This window comes from Nerophis lumbriciformis, linkage group LG03 (assembly GCF_033978685.3).
Source record: "Nerophis lumbriciformis linkage group LG03, RoL_Nlum_v2.1, whole genome shotgun sequence".
Classification (NCBI taxonomy): domain Eukaryota; kingdom Metazoa; phylum Chordata; class Actinopteri; order Syngnathiformes; family Syngnathidae; genus Nerophis; species Nerophis lumbriciformis.
In genome coordinates, this window is record NC_084550.2 from 8727174 (window position 1) to 8739902 (window position 12729).

The following is a 12729-nucleotide window of genomic DNA, read 5'->3' on the forward strand; positions in this document are numbered from 1 at the left end:
AAATTAATAAAATAAAATAAGATAAGTAAATTAAAAACATTTTCTTGAATAAAAAAGGAAGTAAAACAATATAAAAACAGTTACATTGAAACTAGTAATGAATAAAAATTAGTAAAATTAACTGTTAAAGGTTAGTACTATTAGTGGACCAGCAGCACGCACAATCATGTGTGCTTACGGACTGTATCCCTTGCAGACTGTATTGATATATATTGATATATAATGTAGGAACCACAATATTAATAACAGAAAGAAACAACCCTTTTGTGTGAATGAGTGTAAATGGGGGAGGGAGGTTTTTTGGGTTGGTGCACTAATTGTAAGTGTATCTTGTGTTTTTTATGTTGATTTAATTAAAAAAAAAAGATACCGATAATAAAAAAAACAACAATACCGATAATTTCCGATATTACATTTTAAAGCATTTATCGTCCGTCTTGGTAGGTTCAAAGACAGCTTTTGGTCTTCTCGCTGGGAACTCATTTCAACACAAAGTTTTTGTGATAACTTAAATAAAATAATTCTAACACTAACCAATAATAAAAAAAATACTTCTTACTAGGGATGTCCGATAATGGCTTTTTTGCCGATAACCGATATTCCGATATTGTCCAACTCTTAATTACCGATACCGATATCAACCGATACCGATATATACAGTTGTGGAATTAACACATTATTATGCCTAATTTGGACAACCAGGTAAGGTGAAGAAAAGGTTCTTTTTAAAAAAATTAATAAAATAAAATAAGATGAGTAAATTAAAAACATTTTCTTGAATAAAAAAGAAAGTAAAACAATATAAAAACAGTTACATAGAAACTAGTAATTAATGAAAATGAGTAAAATTAAGTGTTAAAGGTTAGTACTATTAGTGGACCAGCAGCACGCACAATCATGTGTGCTTACGGACTGTATCCCTTGCAGACTGTATTGATATATATTGATATATAATGTAGGAACCAGAATATTAATAACAGAAAGAAACAACCCTTTTGTGTGAATGAGTGTAAATGGGGGAGGGAGGTTTTTTGGGTTGGTCCACTAATTGTAAGTGTATCTTGTGTTTTTTATGTTGATTTAATTAAAAAAAAAAAAAAAAAAGATACCGATAATAAAAAAAACAAAAAACAATACCGATAATTTCCGATATTACATTTTAAAGCATTTATCGTCCGATAATATCGGCTTCTTGGTAGGTTCAAAGACAGCTTTTGGTCTTCTCGCTGGGAACTCATTTCAACACAAAGTTTTTGTGATAACTTAATTAAAATAATTCTAACACTAACCAATAATAAAAAAAAAAACTTCTTACTAGGGATGTCCGATAATGGCTTTTTTGCCGATATCCGATATTCCGATATTGTCCAACTCTTAATTACCGATACCGATACGGATATATACAGTCGTGGAATTAACACATTATTATGCCTAATTTAGACAACCAGGTATGGTGAAGATAAGGTTCTTTTTAAAAAAAATTAATAAAATAAAATAAGATAAGTAAATTAAAAACATTTTCTTGAATAAAAAAGAAAGTAAAACAATTTAAAAACCGTTACATAGAAACTAGTATTTAATGAAAATTAGTAAAATTAAGTGTTAGTACTATTAGTGGACCAGCAGCACGCACAATCATGTGTGCTTACGGACTGTATCCCTTGCAGACTGTATTGATATATATTGATATATAATGTAGGAACCACAATATTAATAACAGAAAGAAACAACCCTTTTGTGTGAATGAGGGGAGGGAGGTTTTTTGGGTTGGTGCACTAATTGTAAGTGTATCTTGTGTTTTTTATGTTGATTTAATAAAAAACAAAACAAAAAAAAATACCGATAATAAAAAAAAAAAAAAAAACAGTACCGATAATTTCCGATATTACATTTTAAAGCATTTATCGTCCGATAATATCGGCTTCTTGGTAGGTTCAAAGACAGCTTTTGGTCTTCTCGCTGGGAACTCATTTCAACACAAAGTTTTTGTGATAACTTAATTAAAATAATTCTAACACTAACCAATAATAAAAAAAAAAACTTCTTACTAGGGATGTCCGATAATGGCTTTTTTGCCGATATCCGATATTCCGATATTGTCCAACTCTTAATTATCGATACCGATATCAACCGATACCGATACATACAGTCGTGGAATTAACACATTATTACGCCTAATTTAGACAACCAGGTAAGGTGAAGATAAGGTTATTTTTTTAAATAATAATAAAATAAAATAAGATAAGTAAATTAAAAACATTTTCTTGAATAAAAAAGAAAGTAAAACAATATAAAAACAGTTACATAGAAACTAGTAATTAATGAAAATGAGTAAAATTAAGTGTTAGTACTATTAGTGGAGCAGCAGCACGCACAATCATGTGTGCTTACGGACTGTATCCCTTGCAGACTGTATTGATATATATTGATATATAATGTAGGAACCACAATATTAATAACAGAAAGAAACAACCCTTTTGTGTGAATTAGGGAGGTTTTTTGGGTTGGTGCACTAATTGTAAGTGTATCTTGTGTTTTTTATGTTGATTTAATTTTAAAAAAAAGATACCGATAATAAAAAAAAAAACAATACCGATAATTTCCGATATTACATTTTAAAGCATTTATCGTCCGATAATATCGGCTTCTTGGTAGGTTCAAAGACAGCTTTTGGTCTTCTCGCTGGGAACTCATTTCAACACAAAGTTTTTGTAATAACTTAATTAAAATAATTCTAACACTAACCAATAATAAAAAAAATACTTCTTACTAGGGATGTCCGATAATGGCTTTTTTGCCGATATCCGATATTCCGATATTGTCCAACTCTTAATTACCGATACGGATATATACAGTCGTGGAATCAACACATTATTATGCCTAATTTAGACAACCAGGTATGGTGAAGATAAGGTTCTTTTTAAAAAAATTAATAAAATAAAATAAGATAAGTAAATTAAAAACATTTTCTTGAATAAAAAAGAAAGTAAAACAATTTAAAAACAGTTACATAAAAACTAGTATTTAATGAAAACGAGTAAAATTAAGTGTTAGTACTATTAGTGGACCAGCAGCACGCACAATCATGTGTGCTTACGGACTGTATCCCTTGCAGACTGTATTGATATATATTGATATATAATGTAGGAACCACAATATTAATAACAGAAAGAAACAACCCTTTTGTGTGAATGAGTGTAAATGGGGGAGGGAGGTGTTTTGGGTTGGTGCACTAATTGTAAGTGTATCTTGTGTTTATGTTATGTTTAAAAAAATACAATATAATAGTATATAAAACATGTAATGATTATGTATATATGTAAAATTATTAAATTATTTATTATTACAATTATACAATAACATATATATATATATATATATATATATATATATATATATATATATATATATATATATATATATATATATATATATATATATTGTGTGTGTGTGTGTGTGTGTGTTTATCTATTTAATTTTCCAATTGTAATTCCAGTAGTATGGATGTTGTTTCTCTTTTTATTATGTGCCTGAAAGTATTTGCAACATATATAATGTGTGTGTGTGTGTGTGTATCTATTTAATTTAGGGATGTCCGATAATGGCTTTTTGCCGATATCCGATATTCTGATATTGTCCAACTCTTTAATTACCGATACCGATATCAACCGATACCGATATATACAGCCGTGGAATTAACACATTATTATGCCTAATTTGGACAACCAGGTATGGTGAAGATAAGGTACTTTAAAAAAATAAATAAATAAATAAAATAAATAAATTAAAAACATTTTCTTGAAAAAAAAGAAAGTAAAACAATATAAAAACAGTTACATAGAAACTAGTAATTAATGAAAATTAGTAAAATTAACTGTTAAAGGTTAGTACTATTCGTGGACCAGCAGCACGCACAATCATGTGTGCTTACGGACTGTATCCCTTGCAGACTGTATTGATATATATTGATATATAATGTAGGAACCACAATATTAATAACAGAAAGAAACAACCCTTTTGTGTGAATGAGTGTAAATGGGGGAGGAAGGTTTTTTGGGTTGGTGCACTAATTGTAAGTGTATCTTGTGTTTTTTATGTTGATTTAATTAAAAAAAAAAAAAAAAAAAAAAAAAGATACCGATAATAAAAAACAACAATACCGATAATTTCCGATATTACATTTTAAAGCATTTATCGTCCGATAATATCGGCTTCTTGGTAGGTTCAAAGACAGCTTTTGGTCTTCTCGCTGGGAACTCATTTCAACACAAAGTTTTTGTGATAACTTAAAATAATTCTAACACTAACCAATAATTAAAAAAAATATTTCTTACCATTAATGCGACTTCTTGAACAGGTGCGGTAGAAAACGGATGGATGGATTAAAATGCATGAGATGTTTTATATTTTGAACCTTATTTTGAACACTGAATTATTCATGACTTATCGTGTTAAGCAACGTCAGCTAAGATTGATCTGAGAGCCAGATGCGCTCATCAAAAGAGCCACATGTGGCTCCACAGCCCGAGGTTCTCTACCAACGCAGGAGACTGAACACCATGTTGTCGTTGCCGCTGCAGGGGGGACAAGGAGCCCGTGAAAAAGAAGCTGCCGCCACGCCTCTTCTGCGACATCTGCGACTGCTTCGACATGCACGACACCGAGGACTGTCCCACGCAGGAGCAGATGCCCGACTCGCCGCCGCACAGCTCCTACCACGGCAGCAAAGGTGATGAGCGACCATACTGCAACACCTGCGAGATGTTTGGCCACTGGACCGACGCTTGCAACGATGACCAGACATTCTGATGGCGCTCCCACAATCACTGCCTTCCTCCTTCTTTCCCCACCAATGCTGGATGACTGTTTGAGTGTTCAGAGTTGCTTTTTAATGCAAGCCCTTATTTAAATAAGAAGTACGCCATCTTCGCACATCTCATGAAGCGATTGTCTGTCAGAGTTGACTTCATTGATCCATATCTTGATTGTTGTTTGCACAGCTTGTGGACAAATATAAATATATATATATATATATATATAAATCAAGTCTATTTGAAGAAAGACACCGTGGAGTGTCGTCTTGTTTGAAAATTGGCAAGCCATAGTTTATTTTTTTAATGCTGGGAAATACTTTTAAAGGTTTGATAATGTGCATGTAGGAGAGAGGAAGACACGAGGACATTTTGGCTTTATTAAAAACATTGAACACTTATAAAAACACTTCACACACACATCCTTACTTCTTCTTGGTTTTGTGTGCGTGTGAGAAACACATTCATTTTTTTTTTTTTTTTTGTAATAAAATAAAACGGTTTTTGATGTCCATGGGGAAAAATTAATAAAAGTTACGTATCCAAAATCTTCCTAACGTCTTTCCATCGACCCTGCTGTCTTCGTTCTGGAGGTAACAGCGGTGCCACTTCACACGCGTTGCGCCATTTCTTTAGTTCCACGCTCAGCTCCACGGTGGTGGACTCTGCGCCTGTGTTGGTGTGTGAAGTCACAGTTGTCACTTTCTTTTCCTTTCACTGCATCATACACACACTATATACAGGTAAAAGCCAGTAAATTAGAATATTTTGGAAAAACTTGATTTATTTCAGTAATTGCATTCAAAAGGTGTAACTTGTACATTATATTTATTCATTGCACACAGACTGATGCATTCAAATGTTTATTTCATTTAATTTTGATGATTTGAAGTGGCAACAAATGAAAATCCCAAATTCCGTGTGTCACAAAATTAGAATATTACTTAAGGCTAATACAAAAAAGGGATTTTTAGAAATGTTGGCCAACTGAAAAGTATGAAAATGAAAAATATGAGCATGTACAATACTCAATACTTGGTTGGAGCTCCTTTTGCCTCAATTACTGCGTTAATGCGGCGTGGCATGGAGTCGATGAGTTTCTGGCACTGCTCAGGTGTTATGAGAGCCCAGGTTGCTCTGATAGTGGCCTTCAACTCTTCTGCGTTTTTGGGTCTGGCATTCTGCATCTTCCTTTTCACAATACCCCACAGATTTTCTATGGGGCTAAGGTCAGGGGAGTTGGCGGGCCAATTTAGAACAGAAATACCATGGTCCGTAAACCAGGCACGGGTAGATTTTGCGCTGTGTGCAGGCGCCAAGTCCTGTTGGAACTTGAAATCTCCATCTCCATAGAGCAGGTCAGCAGCAGGAAGCATGAAGTGCTCTAAAACTTGCTGGTAGACGGCTGCGTTGACCCTGGATCTCAGGAAACAGAGTGGACCGACACCAGCAGATGACATGGCACCCCAAACCATCACTGATGGTGGAAACTTTACACTAGACTTCAGGCAACGTGGATCCTGTGCCTCTCCTGTCTTCCTCCAGACTCTGGGACCTCGATTTCCAAAGGAAATGCAAAATTTGCTTTCGTCAGAAAACATGACTTTGGACCACTCAGCAGCAGTCCAGCTCTTTTTTTTCTTAGCCCAGGTGAGACGCTTTTCGCGCTGTTTCTTGGTCAACAGTGGCTTGACACGAGGTATGCGGCAGTTGAAACCCATGTCTTTCAAGCGTCTCTTGGTGGTGGATCTTGAAGCACTGACTCCAGCAGCTGTCCACTCCTTCTGAATCTCCCCCACATTTTTGAATGGGTTTTTTTTCACAATCTTGACCAGGGCGCGGTGATCCCTATCGCTTGTACACTTTTTCTGACCACAGTTTTTCCTTCCCTTTGCCTCTCCATTAATGTGTTTGGACACAGAGCTCTGAGAACAGCCAGCCTCTTCAGCAATAACCTTTTGTGTCTTTCCCTCCTTGTGCAATGTGTCGATGGTTGCCTTTTGGACAGCTGTCAAATCTGAAGTCTTCCCCATGTTTGTGTAGGCTTCAGAACTGGACTGAGAGACCATTTAAAGCCCTTTGCAGGTGTTTTGAGTTAATCAGCTGATTAGTTTGTGGCACCAGGTGTCTTCAAAATGTAACCCTTACACAATATTCTAATTTTGTGACACACGGAATTTTGGATTTTCATTTGTTGCCACTTCAAATCATCAAAATTAAATGAAATAAACATTTGAATGCATCAGTCTGTGTGCAATGAATAAATATAATGTACAAGTTACACCTTTTGAATGCAATTACTGAAATAAATCAAGTTTTTCAAAATATTCTAATTTACTGGCTTTTACCTGTATATGACCACTATATTAGGAACACATGGGTTGTGTGACAAGGACCCATCCATTTTCTACCGCTTCTCCTTTTTGGGGTCATGGAGGGTGCTGGAGCCTATCTCAGCTGCATTCGGGCGGAAGGCGGGGTACACCCTGGACAAGTCGCCACCTCACTCACCAACATTCACACTCACATTCACACACTAGGGACCATTTAGTGTTGCCAATCAACCTATCCCCAGGTGCATGTCTTTGGAGGTGGGAGGAAGCCCACGCAGTCACGGGGAGAACATGAGCCTGGGAACTCAGGACTTTCGCATGGTGAGGCACATGTATGGCGTCACATTAGTGCCAAAAATCCGAGCGCATAAAAACTGTTATCGTGCACTGATTCTCCACATCGTGCGCGCGCGCGCGGTGCCATTCTGCGCGCGCGCGTTGCCTTTCTGCGCGCGCGCTGTCTCGGTCTGTGCGCGCTCTGTGCACTCCTGGCATCTCTCCTCGCGCTGTCATGTTTCTTTTTGGCACTTTGGGGGCGGGTATGCTTAGACGGCCCCTCCTTTTGTAAACATTGTAATATAGAGGATCTTTGACTACTGTTTTCGCTGTAGGTCTTTGTAAACATTGTAATATAGAGGATCTTTGACTACTGTTTTTGCTGTAGGTCCTTGTAAACGCTGTAATATAGAGGATCTTTGACTAGCCTTTTTTTGCATAGGTTCCCTTGAACAGCATTTTAGTTTCCCTGTGTGACCCTAAAAAAATAGCAGAGCACTCCTGTCACATAGAGGATCTTTGTCTACTGTTTTTGCTGTAGGTCCTTGTAAACGCTGTAATATAGAGGATCTTTGACTACCTTTTTTTGCATAGGTTTCCTTGAACGGCATTTTAGTTTTGCTGTATGGCCCTAAAAAAATAACAGAGCACTCCTGTCACATAGAGGATCTTTGACTACTGTTTTTGCTATAGGTCCTTGTAAACGCTGTAATATAGAGGATCTTTGACTACTGTTTTTGCATAGGTTTCCTTGAATGGCATTTTAGTTTTCCTGTATGGCCCTAAAAAAATAACAGAGCACTCCTGTCATATAGAGGATCTTTGACTACTGTTTTTTGCTGTAGGTCCTTGTAAACATTGTAATATAGAGGATCTTTGACTAGCTTTGTTTGCATAGGTTTCCTTGAACTGCATTTTTGTTTTCCTCTTTGGCCCTAAAATATCTTTGACTATTGTTTTTGCTATAGATCCTCGTAAATGCTGTAAAATAGAGGATCTTTGACTACTGTTTTTGCTGTAGGTCCTTGTAAACGCTGTAATATAGAGGATCTTTGACTAGCCTTTTTTTGCATAGGTTCCCTTGAACAGCATTTTAGTTTTCCTGTGTGACCCTAAAAAAATAGCAGAGCACTCCTGTCACATAGAGGATCTTTGTCTACTGTTTTTGCTGTAGGTCCTTGTAAACGCTGTAATATAGAGGATCTTTGACTACCTTTTTTTGCATAGGTTTCCTTGAACGGCATTTTAGTTTTGCTGTATGGCCCTAAAAAAATAACAGAGCACTCCTGTCACATAGAGGATCTTTGACTACTGTTTTTGCTATAGGTCCTTGTAAACGCTGTAATATAGAGGATCTTTGACTACTGTTTTTGCTGTAGGTCCTTGTAAACGCTGTAATATAGAGGATCTTTGACTAGCCTTTTTTTGCATAGGTTCCCTTGAACAGCATTTTAGTTTTCCTGTGTGACCCTAAAAAAATAGCAGAGCACTCCTGTCACATAGAGGATCTTTGTCTACTGTTTTTGCTGTAGGTCCTTGTAAACGCTGTAATATAGAGGATCTTTGACTACCTTTTTTTGCATAGGTTTCCTTGAACGGCATTTTAGTTTTGCTGTACGGCCCTAAAAAAATAACAGAGCACTCCTGTCACATAGAGGATCTTTGACTACTGTTTTTGCTATAGGTCCTTGTAAACGCTGTAATATAGAGGATCTTTGACTACCTTTTTTTGCATGGGTTTCCTTGAACGGCATTTTAGTTTTGCTGTATGGCCCTAAAAAAATAACAGAGCACTCCTGTCACATAGAGGATCTTTGACTACTGTTTTTGCTATAGGTCCTTGTAAACGCTGTAATATAGAGGATCTTTGACTACTGTTTTTGCATAGGTTTCCGTGAATGGCATTTTAGTTTTCCTGTATGGCCCTAAAAAAATAACAGAGCACTCCTGTCATATAGAGGATCTTTGACTACTGTTTTTTGCTGTAGGTTCTTGTAAACATTGTAATATAGAGGATCTTTGACTAGCTTTGTTTGCATAGGTTTCCTTGAACTGCATTTTTGTTTTCCTCTTTGGCCCTAAAATATCTTAGACTATTGTTTTTGCTATAGATCCTTGTAAATGCTGTAAAATAGAGGATCTTTGACTACTGTTTTTGCTGTAGGTCCTTGTAAACGCTGTAATATAGAGGATATTTGACTAGCTTTTTTTTTGCATAGGTTTCCTTGAACGGCATTTTTGTTTTCCTGTATGGCCCTAAAAAAATACCATGCACTCCCGTCACATAGAGGATCTTTGACTACTGTTTTTGCTATAGGTCCTTGTAAACGCTGTAATATAGAGGATCTTTGACTACTGTTTTTGCATAGGTTTCCTTGAATGGCATTTTAGTTTTCCTGTATGGCCCTAAAAAAATAACAGAGCACTCCTGTCATATAGAGGATCTTTGACTACTGTTTTTTGCTGTAGGTCCTTGTAAACATTGTAATATAGAGGATCTTTGACTAGCTTTGTTTGCATAGGTTTCCTTGAACTGCATTTTTGTTTTCCTCTTTGGCCCTAAAATATCTTTGACTATTGTTTTTGCTATAGATCCTTGTAAATGCTGTAAAATAGAGGATCTTTGACTACTGTTTTTGCTGTAGGTCCTTGTAAACGCTGTAATATAGAGGATCTTTGACTAGCTTTTTTTTGCATAGGTTTCCTTGAACGGCATTTTTGTTTTCCTGTATGGCCCTAAAAAAATAACAAAGCACTCCCGTCACATAGAGGATCTTTGACTACTGTCTTTGCTGTAGGTCCTTGTAAACGCTATAATATAGAGGATCTTTGACTAGCTTTTTTTGCTTGGACGGCCCCTCCTTTCTGATTGGCTCTGAGCATTTTTCATATGACCAATCATTCTCCAGCGTAGCAACGTTGTAGCCATCTTACCTCGGACATCTAGCCTCAATCATTACATTGATGTCAATGGTACATGTACTAATTAAATGACCATAACTTGCTCGATTTTCGACCAATTTACAAACGGTTTGCCTTGTTACAAATCTTATTACATGTAGATATGACATAGGATGCTGTACCTGTTGAAATTACCTCTTTCGCAAAAAAAAAAAAAAAAGACTTAATTGTGCAACGTAGTTGTGTAGGGTCAGTGTTAGTCAGTTCTCTGATTATTTTAAACTGTTTCAGAATACATTATTAAAAGCTATTTCTAACATTTTAAAAACAAAATTCAAAGATTATTTCATTAATTTTATGGCTGAATCAAAAGAAATTCCATAAATTAGAAAACAAATGTTCAAGAAGAAGTGAAAATATAAAATAATGTTATGGTTGGATGTTATTGCTGGTGGACCAGTTCTGGCTGAAAGATGTGATTATGGTGTTTGTTGTCTTATTATTTATTTGGGTCACATTTTGTATTACCCTGTATTGTGTTTATGTGGTATGAAATAACCTTCATCAGCGCGCGACATTTTTTTTATCCACTTCTTCCTCCGTAAATCTTGATACATATTGACGATGACCCGCCCTGCTATACTTCTGATTGGCTCTGAGCATTTGTCAGCATTTTTCGCCTGACCAATAAGAAAGAAGGGGCCGTCTAAGCATACCCGGAGAGATGCCAGGAGTACACAGAGAGCGCGCAGAAAGGCATCAGCGCGCGATAACAGTTTTTATGCGCTCTGATTTTTGGCACTAATGTGACGTCATACACATGCACTAACTATTGGATCATCAAATGGACTTTGCTAATGCTAAAAAAAAACTTTTATAACGACATTCAAACATACAACTCATGTTTTGTAAAGCTTTTATATCATATTGATTCCATTCTGCCCATAGAAAATCTTTTTTTTTTTTTTTTTTTTTACTTTACCAATCATTATGTAAACTTCTCACCATATAACAGTTTGTTTTTTAAATTTAAACATGAGTTGTATGTTACATGCTGTTTTTAATTTGAGCAATTCAATATCTATTGAAATATTTTGTTCAATGCAATAACAAACAATACAGGTGAACTCGACTTTTCATGACCAAAATGTACACCATTTAACAAGATTTCACCCGTGAAAAGTTAGTATTTAAGTTGAATTATATTGAAATCGTTTATAATAAAAATAATCGATTGTCAAATTTTTTTTTTAACAAATCATTTTATCAGCTTGTAGATTTTAGGTTATGTACACAAAACAAAACAAAAATATTTGCGATTTCATATGTAAATTTAAAAATATATTGTATTTTACATGTATTTTTAAACATTTTGATATTTCTTAATTCTTTCAAAATCATAGCATTTGGTATAATTAGTTCAAATTGTGGATTTGATCAGCTTTTCCCACCCACACTGGTTTAAATGTAACTTAGATATTGGCTTTCACTATGTAAAAGCGCTTTGAGTCACTAGAGAAAAGCGCTATATAATATAATTCACTTAATTTTTGGTCTTTAGCACATACTTGCCAACCTTGAGACCTCCGATTTCGGGAGGTGGGGGTGGGGGGCGTGGTCAGGGCGTGGTTGGGGGCGTGGCTAATAGGGGAGGAATATATTTACAGCTAGAATTCACCAAGTCAAGTATATATATATATATATATATATGTATATATATATATATATATATATATATATAAGAAATATTTGAGTAAGTAAGTCAAGTATTTCATATATATATATATATTAGAGATGCGCGGATAGGCAATTATTTCATCCGCAACCGCATCACAAAAGTCGTCAACCATCCGCCATCCACCCGATCTAACATTTAATCAAAACCGCACCCGCCCGTTGTTATATATCTAATATAGACGATGCAAGGCATTAGTGAGGTTATAAAGCTTTTGCCTGTTAAAGAAAGGAGACTGATCCAATGCAGCAGAGACGTTCACGTGCCACGCTGTCACGGCCCAGACGCACACCAGTGCGCAATCATCTGGGAGCCGCGCTGAGCGCACCTCCAAGCACGTGGAGGTGCGATGTCCCTCGCACCCGCGGCGGCTCCACCCGGGCTCGCGCCCGAGGCTTCAGCGCGCACCGCGGTGGCCATCCTACTCGTCGTGGCCTAGCCCTAGCGGCTCTCGCTGCCGGCGACGGCCGGGTATGGGCCCGATGCTCCAGCGCCATCCATTTTCAGGGCTAGTTGATTCGGCAGGTGGGTTGTTACACACTCCTTAGCGGGTTCCGACTTCCATGGCCACCGTCCTGCTGTCTATATCAACCAACACCTTTTCTGGGGTCTGATGAGCGTCGGCATCGGGTGCCTTAACCCGGCGTTCGGTTCATCCCGCAGCGCCAGTTCT

General features: G+C 36.5%; 2 protein-coding genes across 5 annotated transcripts in view; one reads left to right on the forward strand and one right to left on the reverse strand.

Annotated features, from left to right (window-relative positions):
• Nucleotides 1–5291, forward strand: part of clip1a (CAP-GLY domain containing linker protein 1a) — a 67476-nt gene extending 62185 nt beyond the window's left edge. For all 4 annotated transcript variants that reach the window (XM_061933019.1, XM_061933027.1, XM_061933044.1 and 1 more), the window contains one exon: nt 4581–5291. In XM_061933019.1, the coding sequence (XP_061789003.1) occupies nt 4581–4809 (229 nt within the window). In that variant the 3' untranslated portion in view covers nt 4810–5291. The remainder of the gene's footprint in view (nt 1–4580) is intronic.
• LOC133578604 (leucine-rich repeat-containing protein 43-like) overlaps nt 5172–12729 on the reverse strand; it is a 62362-nt gene continuing 54804 nt past the window's right edge. The window contains exon 12 of the mRNA XM_061933057.1: nt 5172–5482. Coding sequence (XP_061789041.1) covers nt 5346–5482 — 137 coding nt within the window. The 3' untranslated portion in view covers nt 5172–5345. The remainder of the gene's footprint in view (nt 5483–12729) is intronic.